The sequence below is a fragment of the Streptopelia decaocto genome, assembly GCF_964273445.1.
Source record: "Streptopelia decaocto genome assembly, chromosome: 6".
Taxonomy (NCBI): Eukaryota; Metazoa; Chordata; class Aves; order Columbiformes; family Columbidae; genus Streptopelia; species Streptopelia decaocto.
In genome coordinates, this window is record NC_138660.1 from 51,617,164 (window position 1) to 51,636,620 (window position 19,457).

Here is a 19,457-nt window from a genome sequence, read left to right on the forward strand (position 1 = left end):
ACAGTCCCAGCTGTGCTGGGACACAGCTGTGGCAGCTGTGGCTACATGCTCCTTCCTTTGGTCAGCCCATGCTCAGCCTCATCTCACAGAGTCTTCACCTCTTCAGGAGCATCAGCAATTCGCTGCACCAGTTTTATGCAAGTACTAGGGTTTAGGTGTCAGTGTGCATCTGATGGCTCACTTACAGCCCCCAGGGACACGAGCTGTCCCTGGCGAGAGGCTCTTGGCATCAGTGTCCAGGACAGAACCCCACGGAGTTCACATGGGAGGCCAGAGCTGCTCCTCAGGTCACAAATGGGATCCCGCATCTTCTGGCAGACCCCACCTCACCTGCCTAGGACATGCTGCAGTTTGATGACTTTGAACCGTGTGCCTGGAATGGGAAGAAGCACACAGTGAGCAAGAGAGGATGGACAGCTTCATCTGTCCTTCAAGGGGGCACATCCACTGCTCAAGTCCTCAGCACTATGTGCTCAGCAGTGATGCCACCACCGCCTCAGGCTGGGCTGCACTCCTGCTGAGAAAAGCGACTCTAGACAGAGCCCAGAGGAAGGAGAACCCAGGGAAGACCCCACCATGACACAGGCAGGCGGGGAATCAACCCCACCAGGACACAGAGCCTTGAACCAACCTCACTCACCTGCCGCTGCGACTGTTGGTACTCGGCTTCACTCGCTGACAGGGCCTGGGCCAGGGCCAGATCCTCCTCCTCCTGCGTGCTGCTGGGGACAGCAGTGGGATGTATGCATCGGCCTCCCCAGGCTCAGGGTCCATCCCTCAGAGCCCTGCTCCTGTCACTGCCACCCTCCAGGACAGCTATGGGCAGGGAGCAACTGAGGATCACCCTGAACAGGGTGAACAGGGGCTGGGGAGGGATCAGAAGATCCAGCCAGGGCCAGCAGCCAGCACCCCGGGCCAAGCAGAATTTGTTAACTCCAGCCTGTAAGATGTTGCTTTTAGCAGCGCCTGGCAATGAGCTGGAGGACAAAGGCTCCCAGGTGTCCCCTGTGAACACTCCGGCTTCACCTCTGTCATGCTGTAGCCATGCTCGTTAGCTGACAAGTGATCGGACAATGGTTTGCCCTACTCTGTGCTGTCAGTCAGTGCCCCCTCCCAGCACCCCAGAGCCCTTCCTGCTGAACAGAGCTCCATGATGGCTCTGGACTGTTCCTGTTTTTCCCTGTCAGCCACACAGAGGGATCATCTGGAGCCACGTGCTGAGAGGAATGTCATCCCAGAGCCACATGACTCTGCCCCAGGCATCTCTCACATGGAGGCTTGGGGCATGACACCACATGTCACCATACCTGGGTGGATGTGCCAAGCTGGGTGCTGACTCTGCCAGGGACATCTCCAGAGCTCGCTGCAGTGCCTCTTCTTCACTCTGAAACAAAACATCTTGTCACCAGCTTGGCTAAGGTGGTAGGAGGCAGCCCTGAGGGACACACAGCAGGCACAGCCTTGCCTGGCAAAGGGTGGGCGCACCTCTGCTCTCTCCAAGGTCAAGGCCTTGGGCTCAGCACAGGCCTGCAGCTCTCTCCCTGTGACCCAGGGAGTGCAGCCCTGCCTGCCAGTGCAGGGAACATGCTAAGAATACCAGTGGGAAGCAGCTTTCAGCCTCCTCCGCCCTTGGCTTGCAGAACAGAAAGACAACACTCAGGGAAAACAGCCAGTGTACTTTGTCCCTTTGGGGAAAGCTGAGCACCAAGCACAGCAGAGAGCTGCAATTCGCAGGCACCAGAGCAAACTCCAACACCCCACTCAGCATTCAGGATCCCCATTTGCCAGAGAAAGCCCAGCTGGGGAGCACCACAGTCACCTACAGAGCATGCGTTATAAATCAGTAGCTCTTCAGTGTACAGGAATGACCCAAAGCCACCCCAAATGCCCAGGCCAGGCCACTCACCAGCCCATTCTGCAGCATGACTGCTGGAGGGGAGGTGCTGGGAACCTGTGACACAGCTGCTGTGCCTCCTCTGTGAACAGGAGAGAAGCTGAGTTATTGTCAAGGCAGGGAGCCCTGGTAGGAGCAGGCAGCCCTGCCAATGCACAAGGACGGAGCTGTTGCTCCTGCGTCACACAGGCAGCCAAGCTGAACCTGGTTGTGCCAACCTCAGAATTACAAGTCAGGTTGTCACCATACCTGGCAGAGGCTGGAGAAGAGGGGCTGTCTGCTGGCCGGGCAGCTCCACTGCTCGATGCTGTGACTGCTTTAGAGGAAGATGACTGGGCTCTCGCAACTGCAGCGTGCCTAGGACAGACAAGATGCCTGTGAAAGATTGCTTTACCATCACGGGTAACCCTAATGCTGCTGGAGGACTCCCTGGCACACAGGGCAGGGAGTGTGAGAATGCAGCAGCAGTCCCAGACAAGAGACCAGGAGGAGGTTGGCTTCTTCCCTGTGACCCATCTGGCAAAAACAGCCCTGTCCCTGCCAGCCCTCCTGTCCCCAGGCCCTCACCCTGCCTTGGAGAGGGGACGCCCTGCCCCGCTGCAGTTGTGGTCCAGGGGGTGTCGGTGCTTGAGGCAGTAGTTCTGGTGGCACTGGTCACAGATCACCTTCATCATCTCCTTCTGCTTGCAGCCTGGCTTCAAACACTTGTTGGTGAAGATCTGAAAGACAACGTGGAAGTGGTGAAAAAGAACGTTCCTGGCAGGGCAGGGGCTGTCCCCTCCCTCCACGCCAGGCCTTGGGCACTAACCAATGTTCTCTCCCAGTGCCACTTCTGTGGGACCCTGGAGTTTGTCTCCAAATACTAGTTTTCTGTAGATAGTTCATTAGTAAGTCACTAGTGCTTCAGTCCCCACAGACAATAGTCCCTATGATCACAGAACACACAGCAGGAGAGAAAATGCCTTGCCCAGGGACTCCTGCCTGCCCCACCATGGCAGTGGGGACAGCGCAGAGCCCTCCAGCTGCTGCTGGGCTGGATTCCTGCAGGGCCAGCTCCCTGCAGCAATATCCCCTCCTGGCAAGAAGGGACAGTTAATTGCTGATTGCATTTTCCTAATGGCAGCATACAGTTTCCCGTCCTCGCATCCCATGTGGCTGCCCAGCCCCACTCCATCACTACCTCAGTCCTGGGCTTGCACTGCAAAGCCCCACAGATGCACACACCTACAACTCATCCTGCCCTCAGCCTGCGCAAACAGAAGCTGCACTGGGCAGGGCTGGGTCGTGTGTTGTTTTCATCCCACCCCAGGCTTCGGCGTGGACCCAGCAAAGCTCAGCACTGAGGTGGAGAGTGCTGGGTTAATACCTTGCGCTTGCGCTGTGCGGGGTCGGACTTGCAGTCACGGTCAATGTGCTCACCCACCACGACATCGGGCATCTCCCCCCGCCTCACGGGGACTGGGGTATTGCAAAGGGGACACACAGGGACCTGCACATCCTGTAGAGACAAGAAAAGGGGGCTGGGAGCACGCAGCTGGGCAACCTCAAGTGTTGTGCAGCCATCTCTGCCCCTTTCAGGATCTGCCTGTCACAGCTTCCACAGTGTCACCTGTGATTTGAGATCCTGCTCAGCACCCTCCAAAGAGGCTGTTTCTGATCCAGCACAGGCACACACTCTGGGAAGGGGAGACAGGAGGGACAGCAAATGCCCAAACCACTTCACTCAGTGGCAGAGGGCAGGCTGGAAGTTTGCAGCACAGAAATACAAATCCAGGCTTTCAGGGAACCCCCAGACTTGGTGCATATACCCAAGTGACCAAAGAAGACATGCGCAGGCTCAACAAATTATTCTAATCGCTGGCTGGGAATGGCCAGCAGCTCTGTGCATGAGGCTGGATTAGATCTGCCTACGCAGAAAACCTCCTCTTACCTTCTTGTAGGCAGAGGTGCAGTCGTGCTGGGCATAAGCGATGTGGTCGGTGCAGAAGATCTGCTCACAGGCATCACACTTCAGGGGGAGGAAGTCTGGGAGCGGGGAGACGCCACATGCAGAGCGTTGAGAGGTAAGTGCTGCCCACCTGCACCCAGGGGCCCTTCCTGGCTTCCCGAAAGCATAGCCCTGGCCCACTGCAAAGCCACGGCCACTCTTCTCTTCCCCCAGCACGGACAAAAGGGGCTGTGGGTCCATGGGTGGGTCTTCAGAAAGACCTCGGGCTCCTCCTCAAAACGCACCCTCCCCGGCTACAGGAGCAGCATGCTTACATCATACCGACCTCCCTGGGGGCTGCCGGCCGCAAGCCAGAAGCGAGTGATGCTGCCGCACCCACCCGGGGACACCGCTGCCGTGTGCCCCGGGGGAAGGACAGGCCCCCGGACAGGCCCCTCGGCACCGCCGCGCCCGCCTGCGGCGTCCAGGGCCGGCACCCGCGGGGATGACCAGCCCCTGCCCCACCGCCCCCGGCCAGGAGCCGCCGTCTCGCTGCTCCGCCGGGCAGAGCCAGCCGACGGCAGCCGCGGGCTACCGGCACCGGGACCCAGCGCCGCCCCGGCGGGGCACCCGCGGGTAGAAGGACGCACTAGAGACCGCGGCCGCCCCACGACCCTCCGCCCAGGGCGGGCCGGGCGGCACCCCCGCCCTTCACCTCCCGCCGCACCAAGAGGGCGCCCGGCCCCTGCCCTGCCGGCCGGTCCGCGCCGCACAGGCCCAGACCTACGGCGGCCGCGCCCGGGCGGGAGCAGAGCCCGACCGCCCGGTACCTCGGCTGCCTAGCACCCCCGTCCCGCCGGGCTCACCCAGGCGCTGGCAGGCGGGCCAGGAGCAGTGCGCGCCCAGGTCCGGGAACTCCATGGCGGCGGCCGCACCGGTGATGACTTGTGCGGTGCCCGCTTCCGCTATAGCGTCACGTGGGGCGGGGCCAGCCCAGGCCCCGCCCCCTGGCGAGTCCCCGCCCCGTGGGTCCGGCCCTGGCGCTCCCCCCTCCCCGCCGCGGGCACCGCGCTCCGGTACCCGGGGAAAGCGCTTCCCCACGGCCGGCTCCAGAGACACCCACCCCGGCGCGGGGAGGTTGAGGGCCGGGGGAACGCGGGAGAGGCCGCGACAGGCGGGAGCGAACAGCGCAGCCCCAACGGGAGGGCTGAAACTCGGGGAGCTTCCCTCCAGCCTCCTCCTCCCGTCCCCTCCCCTGCCCCCAAAGAGACACAAAACACGGCTCCTCTGCTGTGCAGCAGAGCTCCTGGCTCTCTTCAAGCCACTTCCAAGTGTCCAGGTGCCATGCTGCCTGGCCCAGCAAGGAGGGGTGTGGAGAAAAGGGGTGCTGGTAGCGCCCGGCGAGAGGTGCTCGGGAGAGGCCACGGCAGGAGGAAACCAGAGCACTGAGCAGGGCCAGGAGCAGCTTCATTGATTGCAAAACGATTCCACAGCAACCCAGCAGCAGAACTCCACTCAGACAGGGAAAAACCCAGTATTGCCCAAGCCCCTGTTCAGCAGTGACGTGAACAATGGTGACAGTTCGCAGGAGGGGCCTCCTTGTGTCCCCTTACTGCTGCCCTCCCCTCCAAAGACACCTTTACCCTCCCCTAGCCCCCAAGAACCACATTTGACTGCGCACCCCATCCCTTCCCCCAGACAAAACCAATGAAAGTTAAAATTATTTACACTTTTAGCCATTTAAAAACCCAATAAAATAAGATTGCATCTGTCCTACTGGGGATGTGGGTATTAGCAGCAGCTACAGCTAGCTCGGTACTCTGCGTGCAAAACGAAAGACAAACAGAAGACAGACCAAAATACTGCACCATTACTAGGAAGCGTTTGCTGGGGTTGGTGTTTTGATTGTGGCATAAGGCTTCTAGGAGCCGGCTCCTCCCCAGCTGCAGGGCAGGGGTATCTCACGCACAGCCGGGCTCTAGAAGGATGGAAAGGATGCGTTATTCCAGACACAGCACATTAACACTGACGCATTTCCATCCCAGTCAACACAAACATCTAAAAACCCACTGCATGTTCACCACGTGAGTTCTTCCTTCTTTCCAGTGATGACGGAGGAAAAGGGGGAGTGTGAAGAAGACCTAAGACATAGATGCTGCTGTCATCACTGCCTCCTCCTCCTCATCTCCTTGCTTTGGCAGCTCAGCAAGTGTGGAAGAGGGGGGAGCCGGCGCAGCAGGAGACTCTTGTGCCTCCTGCTCCTCTCCAAGCCCCAGCTCTACATCCATTTGCTCCAGCTCCCCCTGATCAAGTAGCTCAAAGTCATCTGCTTCCTCCTCATCCTCCGGTGAAGCTGCTGTTTCTGTCTCCACTGCTTCGGTCTCTGACAGCTGTGCTTGGAAGCTCAGTTTCTCTTCGGGCTCAGTGGGGAGGAATTCGGAGAGGGAGGGCCCCTCGCTGGCCTCCGAGGACCGCAGCAGGGCAGAGAGGGTGTTCTGCACCGCCGTGGTGATGGCAGTGGTGACGATCTCCTCACTCAGCGTGTCAATGCAGACGCCCAGGCCCGGGGCAGGGACAGTCTCTGGCTCTGCGTTGCCTCCTGCCGCTTGCCCGCTCCCATTGAAGTGCGTATTTACAAAATGGAGAGGAGATGCTAGGCGAAGGATGGAGAGGTCCGCGGCCTCCTTCTCTGCTGAGTCCAGCTCACGGGCAGCGTGGGCAAGCTCAGGACCCAGAGGCACACCAAACGCATCTTCATCGCCCTGTGGTCCCAGGTCTCTGGAATGATATTCTTCCACGGAGGGAAACTCTGCCAGGTCCTTGGAAAACGACTCCTCCGGCTCACTGTGCAGGCTCTGCCGATCCAGGTCTGAAAGGCATCAGAATTAAGGCACAAGTTCCCTCTCCCTGACCCAGGGAACTGACACCTCCCATCCACCTCCCCAAGCTGACATGCCAGGGCTCACTGTTGGGCATCTTCCCAGCTCCGGGAGCACAGCAGGAAGCGATATGCAGTTAGTCCTTCTCTTGGTGGCACGACTGATGTGGAGTGTCTGTGTGCTCTGTGCTCAGAAAAGGACTATCCTTCTCCAGCTCATGCTCTCTGCATCTAGAGCCCTCCATTAAAACCCACAGGGTCAGGGAAATTGTGTTCACAGCACATCACCACCCCAGACACTCGAGCGACCACATCTGAGGGGTGACCTTCACATTCTTCACCACTGACCAGTCTTTCCCTGAGCCTGTAAGTCTGGCAGGGTGGGGTGTCTGACCTGTTTCACTCAGCATCATATATGGGTGTGTGACTACACCGTGCAATTATTTCTGTGAGACTTTGTGGATGGCTTTGCTGCCTTGTTGGAAGGACAAGAGAACATTGTCTTGTGGGGCAGTAATCAGGGGCAAATGTCTACTCAGTACCAGCTCATGATCAGCCACGAAGCCAGGCCATGCTGCACTGCTACTACTGCTTCCTCTTTTTGATACTCTTCACCCTGTCAATAGGCAGGTTCTCTCCCTGTGTTTGGAGGGACAGTTGTTCTGGAACAAAACACTCAGGGTCAGGAAGACAGTGAAGCATCCCATCACGTACCTTCAGAAACATCAGTCAGCTGTGGGGTGGTAGCCCTTGAGACAGAAAAGCCCCCACTCTCCAGGATGGAAGCCTCCTCATCAGAGAGTTCAGAATCTGTGATTGACAGTGCCAGGGCAGTCTTCTTCACATCCACCTGCACGGGATGAAGGCAGAGGGACAAATTCCTGGGTGTCTGGCTATCAATGCTGTCTACAGGCACCTCTGCACAAACCAGATCTTCCAGGTGGAAGTCCTTTGCTGGAGAGACTCTGCACAGAGACCATATGAAAGCAGAAGGGGCCTGGGCAAACCACTCATTGCACTGTCAGGGAAGGAAAGTCTCAGCTCGCTGCCTTTCCTGCAATAATTCACTTCCTGAGGCTTTGTCTGCCCTCAGTGAAGAACCCAAAAGAGCCAACCCAAGATGGGATCAGCCTGTAGGAGTCTTAGAAGGCTCTGATCCTTCTGCCTCTCCTGGGATCACCAAGGAGCAAAACATCCCTTCCCCTTTGCATTCACTGGGCCAAATGAATGCTTCTACAAGTAGCAGTGGTTCAAGTATCTGCATTCCTTTGGAAGCTGAAGCTTCCCATCTCACAGCCCAGCTAAATGCCCAGAGCTCCTGTAAAGGAAGGCACTCAGTCCATTTCTCTGACACACATATACAAAGGTCACATCCAGTCCAAATGAGCGCAGGGAACTGTGTAAGCGACACCAGTGCTGCTCATGTCCCTTTTCCAGTGGTGAGGAGCTTCTGCACATTACACCAGGACAGATGATTTCTTTAGGAGGCTTTGTGCTCTTACCACTGGGGAGAAGCCTGACAGCTCTGCCTCACTCTCACTCTCTGTCTCTGCTGTTGGCTCATCACCGACTGCAGGCTCACTCCTCCCTTGACGCTCTACAAGAAAGAGAAGAAAGGCTCCACATGAGACTGAAGGAATTCTATGCCTTTATACATCACTTTCCTGCTACTTCTGCTACTGTGTGAAGCTGCACAGGCTTCCCAGAAGCCCAAGTATCCCAGAGACAACTGTAATCTCTTGCTCTGATTTGCTGTTCCCAGGATCACCCGCCCAGTTGCTCTCTCCCTAACCCTCAAGTTTCAGTCTGTTTTCCCCCACTCCACTCTAGCCGTTCACCACAGGGTGCTGACAGACCTGTTCTCCCATTGTCCCTTTGCCAGGGCCCCACCCTGGCAGTACAGCACCAGAAAATTCAGAATGAAGGTGGGTCCTTACTCTTCTTCTCATGCTTGTGGTGCAGCGTCTCCGCCTTCATACTGTAGTCCAGTTTCATCAGGATGGGCTCCAAACGTGTGTACATCCTCTGGATCAGTTCGTGGTAGACCACCAGAGGCCAGAGCAGAATGCTGAGCACTGCGAACACAGCATGGGCGAGTGTGAGAGACAGACCAAACACAACCCAGCCCTTCACAGGGCGCCAGCAAGAAACTCTGCGTGAAGGGAAGTGCAGTTGAATGGCATTTGCTTTCTCATCTGACTGCCTAAAATCCTCATCTATGGCTATTCTTACTCATTCCAAAGCTGCTTGATTAGCCCATTTTTTCTAACAGATCTCCAATTAAGATACGGATTTATGTTAAGGTGAAGCATAAGCCCTCCACTTCGGCCACTGCGTCCCAGCCCCAACATGCAATAGAGGCTCTGAAATGAGGTTATTAAAACTAAAAATCACCAAAACGTTTATAAGGGTAGCAGCATAGGGTTCACAGGTAGATGTGCTAGCAGCAGATCACCAAGAGTCTTCAGAGTTAGCACAGACTCACGATGCAGTGAAAAAGTCTCATTTGCTAAACATGCAGCTTCTTTAACAACTCTTTCCACATGCATTTGCCTGCTCTAGGAACTGAGAGACTGCAGCTTTCTGCTTCCCTGGAGCCCCACCAGCACAGCCCCAGCCGTGGGTGGATGTTTTAGCCACGGCTCCCTCTCCTGCTCTGCAGCTGTACTGCACGCATGCACGTAAATAAAGCAAGAGACTTCCCGGAGCACATTGTCCTGTATCGATTCATCATCTAGCACAGATCCCCTCAAGAAAACCACAAATATCCTTCTACCAGTGCATCAACAGCACAGTCATGTTTCAGCTTAAGTCAGACAAGAGAGCTGCTTATACTCACAAATGATGTAGGAGATCATTATGCCTGGAACATAGTGTCCAACCACAGCCAGAATCAGGCAGCCTGAACAGACACTCATGCAGAACTGAAGGAAGAGAGAGGAATAAACAGAAGTGACAAGAGGCAGAGATAAATCTATGCAGGAATCCCAGTTAGAGCAAGATGAGGGATGCTCCTAACAGTCAGTACACCAGCTTTGCACTGAGTACATTCAGATGCTGACGATCATAACTCAAGACAGCTTGGTTGGGTTAAGCTGTAAGCATTAGAGGTTCAAGCGCAGGAAGACCAAGGTAACCCAAGACCCCAATAAAATGAATCAAAACTTTATTGGACAGTTCTTCATAAAGTAAATGATGCTCCCCAAGGCTAGGGTAGGACATTACAAACTGCAGTTTTAGAGCACATCTTCCCTGAGGAGCTCAGCACTTTCAGAGAAGCCCATCATGTCCTGAGACAGGAATCTGTTACAGAGTCAGCAGATGCTGCACCACGGCTACACCATAAACCAGCTGGGAGAAGCATTAGTGGAACCCACACTCCCACCAGACCAGGACCTTCCTCTTCTGGAAAAAGTGGGAATATAACAGTGCAGCCCTGATGGCTTGTCCTCCACCCTCCTGGGAAGGGGGTGAAGTGAGGACACCCTGCAAGTGAGGCCATGGGTTCAAACATCGACTAAAACCAACAATGAAGAGTTTCAGTCATAATGGGAAGGGTCTACAAAAGCAAGGGCCATCTAAGGGCTTTGGTCCCAACAAATTCACGCTTTATGGGCATCTTGGTCCTGGTCTCCTACTCCCTGTAGCTGGGACAGCGTTTTAACAGAAAAGGAACAATTAGCAATGACAGAAACCCACTCCTTTTGGCACGCTGGACCCCAGCAAGCCTGATACAATCCCAGTGGTTGGTCTGCTCTATTCTTTTGTGATGCTAAGGCAACTCCTGTCTACATACCCTTCCCAAACAACACACGTCACAGCCATTTGAACATGGTTAACGACAAGTTGCCATGCACTCAGAAACACCACCACATTTGGACTTGGCTAGCTACAATCTCGACTAGCAAAATAGGTAGGACCATCTTAAAGGGTTGAATGGAGCCTGTGAAAGGAGGAGCAACTGTAGGCTCCCCTTTTTTCTCCCCACTCCCAATGTAAGAGCTTCCTTTGCAGGCTAAGAAATAAAACTAAGCATAGCCAGGCATTCACAGAAGGGGTTAAGTTCAGCTTCAGTTTACAAATACCAGAAGCCAATTACTCATTATTTAAGCTTCCCATGGCCTAGAGTCTGAAAGGAACGAACAGCAAATGTTAAACAGGGACAGCAATTGTAAAAATATTGATTTGACATTCTTCCATCTCCTAGGCCACTAATAATGGAAAGAAAAGCCCCTGCACAGAAGAGTAGGTATCTCCAGCTTACCTTGGCAGGATTTTGCCTCTTGTACTGTAGCAGTTCCTGCAGGTACAGTCTGAAGGTGACCCAGCTCTCTGCCAGGCAGTGGCACAGCTCAGGGACACTGAGCAGGTGAGGTTGTGCCCCTGAAGTTACCCCCTCACTAGAGACAGACAAGAGCAAGAAGACAATCTTTGAACACGGTCTGTTTTGTTGGGAGGGGGAAGAGCTGCACTGGGAAGCGGAGATCCCTACCAAAGGCTTGACAATACTGACTGCATCTTCAGTCAAGCTATGGAAGACACTTGATTTGGAGGTACTTTTTAATCAGGAGGAGAGCCAAGAGACACCTGAGCCAAGCAGCAGCAGCAGACACCATGCCACAGCATCCCCGTGCCACAGGCCCAAGAAGCAAAGCGGTTTACTCAAAGCCAAGCAGACAGAAGCACTGGAGGTGGAACTAGTGGAGTGGACTCCTCTGGCACCAAGTCCAAGGTAACCAGAGTGTGGTGCTCAGACCCATATCCATGGCCAAGCATGGGATGCAAGCTACGCCACCAAAGACAGCACATATGGCCTGCAGAAGTCAGTCTTGGGGATTTCCTTCCCTCTGGAGGATTCTTAAAATAGTCCAGGATAGATCCAGGGAAGAAACCTGTGAGTTCCTAACATCAGAAGCACCTGAGTTTTACTGCTCTTTAAAGAACATTAGCTTTCCCCAGAGTCTCAAACTGTGGCTCCTGAGCTGATAAGCAGCTCCTAGAAACCGCTACCACCGTTTCACAGCAGGAGCCATGCAGGCTATTGACAAGAACAAAAAGGGCAGGTGAGATCACCACACTAAATTAAGGCATCCCCACTCTTGCCTCTCACCAAGAAACACATCAGTGTGCTTACCTCTCCCCTCCTGCCTCCTCTGATGGCTGTGCTGTAGAGAGAACACAGCAGATTAGTCAGTCAAGTGAAAAATACAACCCGACATTTTTACCACTTGAACAGAGCAGAGCTGGAGATGTATCATCCTTAGCAAGGGATGCAACCTGGGGACCTTCTTCTTCATGCTCTCACGCAAGCAGGAATCACTGGTGTGGAGTTTGAGCTGTGCAGGCTTCAGTGAAGCACGCCTGGAGACCTGGAGTGGCCAGAGCTCAAATCTCAGGGTGCCCAGCACACCTTGAAACCTGTGTTGACAAATGTGTGGCACAACACTTGTACCAGCACATGGGCTTGGCCGCAGGGATCGTACAGTTTGACCCAGTGTCCCACAAGTCTGGGCAGCACCATCCCCTGCGCAGCTGCCTGGCCCTCGTCATTCACAGAAGGCTGCCAGCACGGTCCCTGAACTGGACACAGTTTCAGCTCCTGCCTCAGAGCTCAGCGTGGCAGGAGCAGGTCTGAGCTGCATTTCCCACTGACCAGTCTGGACCACAGTCCCTGGCAGGATGCTCTGTACAAATACCAGAGATCTCCCTGCTATCTCTATTCTTTCCCATGGAATTAAGTAACAAATAGCAGTCTTGTGTATACTTATCCAATTTTAGGGCTCTTCAATGTCCCCTGACAGCCATTTGTGCCAGGGACAGGTATAACTACACTCTTAAGGTCTCGTGGTCTGGATAAGAGCAAGGAAAAGCTTTTCCCATTCCTCTCTGCACCCAACCCAGTGACGATCAAACAGGGACTTACTCCATGCAGTATTGAAGGGAGGAGCAGTGTTTCAACGGCAGAGTTCACACACGATTATGCTCTGCCTTCAGAGATACAGAGGAGAAAAACCCAAATATTTCTATGACAACTGGAACTCATGAGCCTGGCTGCCCGTGGATTTGGGTGTCCTGGATAGCTGACTAGTGTCTGAGGATGTACAGGGCTCAACCAAAGCTCTTCCAGCAACATAGTCTTGATACGCCTCCTGTTTAACAAGCGTCTGTCCATGCTGTGAAGATCCCTCAAGGCCTACCCTCCCCTACCAGTCAACCTGCTGTCCTAAAGCTGGTAGAAACAGATACATATTTGATGCTGCCTAGTCAGCAGCAAACTTGCTCCAAGATGTTCTAAAAATCAGTGAGACCCTATCCCTCACACTACCTGTCACCACGTAAACAGGACTAAAATAAAGGAAGAGAGGTTGTGTCCAAAGTACATGGTAATTGTTAGAAACAGGCTGAAAAATGCAATGCAAGCAAAAAGGGGGTTGAATCCTTCCTGGAGTCATCAGCCAGATGCAAAGCCCAAGAGCAGCAGTGACTCCCCCAGGGAAACGCACAGAAGAGATGAACATCCATCACTGTCAACATCTCAGACCCTGGTTCAAACTGCAGAAGAGAGCAACTCCTTGTAGCAGCCTTGTCACTGCTGTCCCCAGACACAGGATGATGCTGGGCCAAGCCTGTCAGACTCCTCCTCCCCCTGCGGGCGCTCCCCAGCTGCCTGGCAGGGTGCGCGGAGCAGGAGGCGTCCGCCCGGGGAGGAGGCGATTCTTTGAGAGCGTGACCCAGATTTCCAGTAATCGGGTCTGACAAGAGGAGTCAACTGTTCTCAGACTGGGCTGCCCGTCCGCTCCTCTGCCCATGACCGTCAGGCATGGCGGCCTAGGCAGCCAGCAAGCGCTGTTCACAAAGGCAGTTCGGGCTGAAAAAGGAATATTATGGACGCTGCTCCACCCCCATGGGGTGGTTGCTTCTCTCGCACAACTGCTGTTGCTGTATTTTGTTATTGTGCTCACGAATCTAAAGCTGCTTATTCGCAGCATGCAGAAATCCAGCTCTATCTCAAAGCCTCATCTATTACCTGCACTAAATCACCAACTAAGTTACATTTGGCACTGGCTGGTCTGTGATGGCTCACTATACTGGTTGTACCACTTACCAAACGAGGTGCTGGGCTACTTGCTGTTCTCTGCTGGACAGAAGTGCCAGCAACACAGGGCACAGGAACCCCACTCTTCTCTGCCGAGCTACAGCAATCCAGGCAATCCAAAATATGCCAGCAGAGGGAGTGAAGCAGCTCTCCTCAGCTGCTGCTGAAGGTTTGGGAGACACTTTGGGGAGCTGCAGAACATTTCAGCAGGCTGCAGAGTGCTCACGTGGTTTCAACTATCTGGCAAAACACAAGCTGTCTTTAAAATCAACAGTATCTTGCTTCCTGTAGTAGAGTAGCCTGCCTGCTGGCCACCCCAAAGCACTGGAGTCTTACACCAGTTGGAGGAACAGCCTAGCCACAAAAAAATCTAGAGCATTTCTGACAGGACACTTAGATAAGGCTTAACTCCAACCTGTGCTGCAATGCTGTCTAGCACTGGTAGAACTGAGCCAGCAAGCAGGACACCCACAGGTGGCCTCAGTTCATCAATAACCAGCTCAGATGTTGCTGTCGGCATTTCACACCGGATTGTGGGTTAATACAAACCACTTGACATACACCAGACTCTTCTGGGAGACCAGGCAGCCGAAGTTTAGGTTACATGTTGGTACTGACAAATCATCGCTGATGGATTCCTTGGCTCTTATAGCTTTTCAAGGCTTCCTCAAGAGGCATTCTTCATCTGTGTGTACACTTCATCTGGAAAGCAGGGGCCCTTTTTAAGAAGCACCAGCATTCAACTGCAATGCAGGTTTTGCTAAAGCTCTTCCATGCTACACTCTCCTAAGCTGACCAAAACACAGCTGCCAAACAGCGGTACAGAAAACATCCCTACTTGATACCTATTCCAGGAGAAAGTGGAGGTGCTTCCTACGTCCTTAAAATATATTTAAGTGGAACCCCATGTAGAGGTTGTTACATATGGAGAAAATACCCCGCGTGGGAGCTAAAAATATGCAGTCCCTTCTGACAGGACCAAAAAAGGGTGTGCATCTTGCTTCTGTTAGTGTGTCTCTGATCACAGAATGTGAGTAACTGCAAAATACACGCTGAGGTTTTAGCATTCCTTCAGGAGTGATGTTATAAGCAGTCACCTGAGACATGCAGAACTGCCACAAGCTGAGGTTTGTGTATGTACGTGCCGACTCTTGAAGGTGTGGTACTGACCTACTTCCAAAAGCTCCTGGAAAAGCTCACAGGAAGCACTGGGGAGGAAAGCCACAAAGCTACAGCTCTGCTGCAGCGGGAAGCGAGAGCCACACAAGAACCCCTAAGTGTTCAGCAGTGCCATTTCAACAAGAGGCCCCTCAGGAACGCAGAGCACCGCTCCTTCCTCATGGAGGCTGAGGAAATACAATCCAGTGGACCACGTTGAAAGCAGGGTTGTGACCTAACCAGGCACATCAGAAAGGTGTCCCGTTCTTTGCTGTCAGCAGCAGAAAAGGCAGCAGGGAGTGAAATATGGATCAGCAGGATGAGCACTGACTTCTTCCAGAGCTGATGACACGGGATGAGCCTAACCCCTGGTGTGTGGTTGTTTTTTGTTTTAGTTTGTTTGTTTGCTTGTTTATTCCTTACTGCTCTGCATCATATAAATTGATTTCAGCACAAATTTCCTATTTATTCTGTGATAACACAACTTTTACAGGCCCGGTACTTGCTGGAGTGATTCCACCCCCACCTGTCTCAATGACACCATTCTGTATTGGACACCACGCTTTTGCATTTCTGGACATGTTTCAAGTGAGATGTTTTGGATTGGCTTTAAACTATTCCCTTAAAAATCCAACATGAATAAGCAGGAAATTAAATTGGCCAGTCCAGTTTGGCTGCCTGGTTACCTGAACCACACAAAGCAAACAGTTTCAAGACTACAGCTGAAACATATCTAATCTTATCAGGACTTCTGTGAAAGCACCCTTTAAGTCAGTACCCTTTTAGGTCAAATACAGGGCACCTTACAAACACACATATAGAGGGGCTTTCATTCAGAAAGCCTCCCTAGAGTAGGGGGGCAGGGATGGATGGCCCCAAGCTGCCTTTGAACAGCGGCAGTAGATGCAGTGGGCAGGTCTGTCATTTAATAAATTCCAATGAAGGAGGCACTCAAAGCAGACAGCAGCCAAACCATGTCCATCATCGTTATGAGACTACTCCTCTTGTTGCTTTTGTTTCTAATATTGGCAAAGACCCTTCAATAAATGGAAAGATAAGCCAAGTGATCAGACTCACCAATTAGCTGGAGACCAGATGCTGTTCAGTACAGGTACAATACACTACCTGTCCCTGCTGTCAGACCTCATCATCCACTCTGCTACCTGCCGCAAGGAGAAGTGGCTTTCATCTGCTCTGCCTCGTACAGGGCATAAGCCCATGCTACACGTAACTAAAACCAGTGCCAATCTCCCCATTTCCTTCCCCCAGCTCAGTTGGCCAGATATGCTCAGACCTGGAACGATCTTTTTGCCACAGGAGAGAAGAGACATAGTAGAAACATGGTGTCATCCCTGTCACCACCTCCCCTGACAAGCTAGCTGGGCCCCCTTAGTCACTCTCAAAATGAGCTACTTCCAGAACTTCTCAGCACTGGGAAGAATTCTCCCCATGCCAAGAGTATTAGGATACATCCTAATACTCTGACACAAATAGGGAAGAGGCAGCACCAAAGCCTGCAGTTACAGTAGGAACAGGGCTTACACGACCTATGAGAAAGACAGGAAAGGCCTGGCTGTGGCCACAGCCCAGCAGCTGCTAACACCAGAACTGTGTCACTAGCTACAGTGATATTCATCACATACCTGAGAAATCAAACAGGAACCTGGGCTTCCACCTCTCCAGCAAGAGGATGCCAAGAAGGGACATGCTGAGGAGAAAGAGGGGTCTCAGGGAGGTGGAAGAGAACAACCTAGAAATCAAACAAGAAATTATTAGGCTGGAAAAAAGCAGCAAGTTACTGTTCGTAATGAGTAAACAGATACAGCTCAGTGTAGGACAGAGTAGAAACATCTGACTGCTACCTGCCACTACAGGAAGCACTGTACCCCACAGACACCCACCCCCGCCAGAACGTTCTCAAATGGTGCCTTTGCCCCACAGCAGACAGCTGACTACCTGCCACCTCCAGTGCTCTGCTCCCCTGCTCCTGAGCTCCTCCTTCGCTTGTAAAACAAGGCTAGTGCTCCCTTGTACAAGTCCCTCTGAATCCTCAAGGTGGAGGCTCTAGACAACGTAAATACAGATTGCTGTAGCAGAAGACTGGTTGATAATCAGCCTGTTTGCTGAAAACTTACGTCCTATTTGTTATCAAAAGGTCCAGCATTACCTGCAGGTAGCACCAAGACACATCCTGCACGTGCTTCTATGTGCCCGTTCTTTTATCACAAATCTCTCCCCGTTTAATCAGACCCTAGCACTTACATGGTTTAGTTGCTTACTCTATTGTAAAACCTTTCGTGTCCCTCAACAACACACCAGCTAAATCCAAACACCAGCTCACACAATACTACTCGCACATAGTCAGGCAATCCCACCATCAAAGAGTTTATCTCCCCACTCCACACAGGTCCCAGGGCGGTGCCTATGCCAGCCGTGGCTGCCTGCATTCTCCTGTCCTCCAAGGAAGAGCATTAGTACTTTCCTTCCAGCTCAGGGGAGCTGTTTTTAAGTCACTCCAGAATCAGATGCTGGGGAAACGTATACACCCTTTCTCATTAAAATGAAAACTCCTTTCCAGAAAAGAAGAGTTGCTCTGCTGTTTTATCTTGCTTCTCTTCAGTGAATATTTGTCAATAACTAATCTCAAATGCACCAAACAATGACTGGAGTCAGAAAGCATCTCGCCGTGCTGCACAGAAAAGGGCTGTGCTTCCACCCAGCCACAGTCACGGGCAGAGGACGCGGAAGTGACATCTGTCTCACTGGGCAGCATAGAACAAAAGCCACACACTTTCCAAGGGCTTGCAGGACCTATAATGACCTAAACAACAAGATTTTTACCCTTCTCATGGGACAACAAGTCTGTGCTTAACATGTCAGCTCGGGAAGAATTCCTCCTGTTCCATCTCATTTATGGACTGCAGTTGAAGGATGCTGGCTGAATCCTCCATGGGACTGTAAATAATTCCTTCCCTTCCACGATATTTAAATCTCTCTCTGCTGTCCCATATTCTGGGCATTTTTCATTGTTTCTTGACCTTTTTATGCACAGACCCTTAGCCATCATCATTTAGCACCCCTGCCACCTCATGGCATGTCTCTCCCCCTGCCACTAACTTCAAAGCTCTGCTTTCAGACCTTTGCAGCTGGTAGAGTAGTCCAAAACCATCTTAGTGCCAAGCTACCACGTATGCCTCTGATAAGCATGTGGATGAGGGAGCAGAACATAAGCGACCTCTTGAGAGTGACTTCAAAGGCTGTTTGGTCACATACTTTCCCCTTCTCTGACTTCAGAGTCTATTCCTTCCTATTCCATCTGCAATCAACATTTAACTCTTTCCTTGAACAGTCTTGCTCTTTTCTGCTGGGAAAGCTGCTGGCAGAGAGTGTTTTCGCCAGCGAAACTGACTCACTGTTTATCCAAACAAACAGGATGTTTTTCATTCCCATCCACAGCTGGGCTCTGCCACTCACCCTCCCGGCGCTGCTGCCCTGCCCGGGGGGCAGAGGGGACGGGAAGGCCGGGCCGGGGGAACGTCCTGGTGCCCAAACCGAGAAGTCTCGGCTTTGGTGAAAAATCAGCACCCTCCGGAAAAAAAGATCACCGAGCAGAAGGGATTAACTAACACACACACGGCCGCGTGCTGCTGCGGGCGGCCCCGGGGCTCACGCACCGCGGCTACGGGGTGAAGCGAACCGATAAAGCACAGATGCAAAAATTAACCAGAAACGCGCCCGGGCGCGCGTCCAGTTGGGCCCAGCTGCGTTTCATCATCGCGGGGCAAATCTGCCCGAGCTGCTGGCACCTTCTCCCCTCAGGGAGGGGCTGTTGTGCTCGCGCGAGGCCGAGCAGCCCGGTCCCTCCGGGCCGCGCACATCCCCCGGCTCCGCTGCAGCACCGCCCGCAGCACCTCGAGGGGATCGCCGGCCACCCCGGGGGCTCACAAGCGTCCCCTCCTCGGGCTGCACCGCCACAGCCGCCCGGCTGCTGCCAGGGCCGTCCGCCGGTGCAGGCCCCCGCGTCCCCCCGCCCCGGCTCACCAGAGGGCCCCGCCGAGCGCGGCGGCGGTGACCAGGCTGTGCAGCGGCCTCTCCCACACCAGCAGCCGCTGCGCCGCCGCCAGCGCCGCCTCCCAGCCCCGCAGGCGCTGCCGCAGCGCCGCCGCCAGCCGTGCCGCCGCCGCCGCTGCCGCCGCCTCCTCCTCCTCCTCCTCCTCGGCCGTCGCCGCCGCCGCTGCCTCCTCGGCCCGGCCGCTCGCCATGGCTGCAGGGGGAGGCGGGAAGGGGGAGGGCGGGGCCGCTGTCACCGCGGGCGGGGGGCGGCGAGCGCTGCACCGGCCCGGGCGGGCGGCACCGCCTGACAGGGACCGGCGGCCGCTGCGCCGCGCGCATGCGCAAGCCGACCCACGGCGGGAGGGGCCGGTCGGCAGAGCGCTCGGGGGGGCCGGGGCGGCGGAGCGCGCTGCGCAGGCGCGCCTGTGGCCACGCCCCCTGCACCGGAACA

The 19,457-nt window shown here is 54.1% G+C and overlaps 2 protein-coding genes across 6 annotated transcripts; both read right to left on the reverse strand.

Annotated features, from left to right (window-relative positions):
* Positions 1-101: 101 nt before the first annotated feature.
* On the reverse strand, positions 102-5,132 carry ZFAND2B (zinc finger AN1-type containing 2B). Of its 5 annotated transcripts, none has more exons than XM_082056706.1 (9): positions 4,688-5,132; positions 3,825-3,919; positions 3,261-3,392; positions 2,462-2,613; positions 2,144-2,251; positions 1,907-1,976; positions 1,308-1,384; positions 641-719; positions 102-373 (listed from the first exon to the last, which is right to left on the reverse strand). In XM_082056706.1, the coding sequence occupies exons 1-9, from the start codon at positions 4,740-4,742 to the stop codon at positions 335-337; spliced, it is 807 nt and encodes a 268-aa protein (XP_081912832.1). In that variant the 5' UTR covers positions 4,743-5,132; the 3' UTR covers positions 102-334. The 5 variants fall into 5 exon arrangements, with proteins under 5 accessions (XP_081912832.1, XP_081912831.1, XP_081912830.1 ...); XM_082056705.1 differs by having other exon boundaries at positions 641-722; XM_082056704.1 differs by having other exon boundaries at positions 641-722; positions 4,652-5,132.
* A 458-nt stretch (positions 5,133-5,590) lies between these two features.
* RETREG2 (reticulophagy regulator family member 2) lies at positions 5,591-19,360 on the reverse strand. Its single transcript, XM_082056686.1, is given in 10 exon segments — positions 5,591-6,690; positions 7,414-7,549; positions 8,202-8,296; positions 8,637-8,774; positions 9,539-9,623; positions 10,964-11,099; positions 11,834-11,864; positions 16,597-16,703; positions 18,995-19,269; positions 19,271-19,360. Coding segments are annotated over 10 exon segments (1,806 nt in total). The 5' UTR covers positions 19,346-19,360; the 3' UTR covers positions 5,591-5,962.
* Positions 19,361-19,457: the final 97 nt, after the last annotated feature.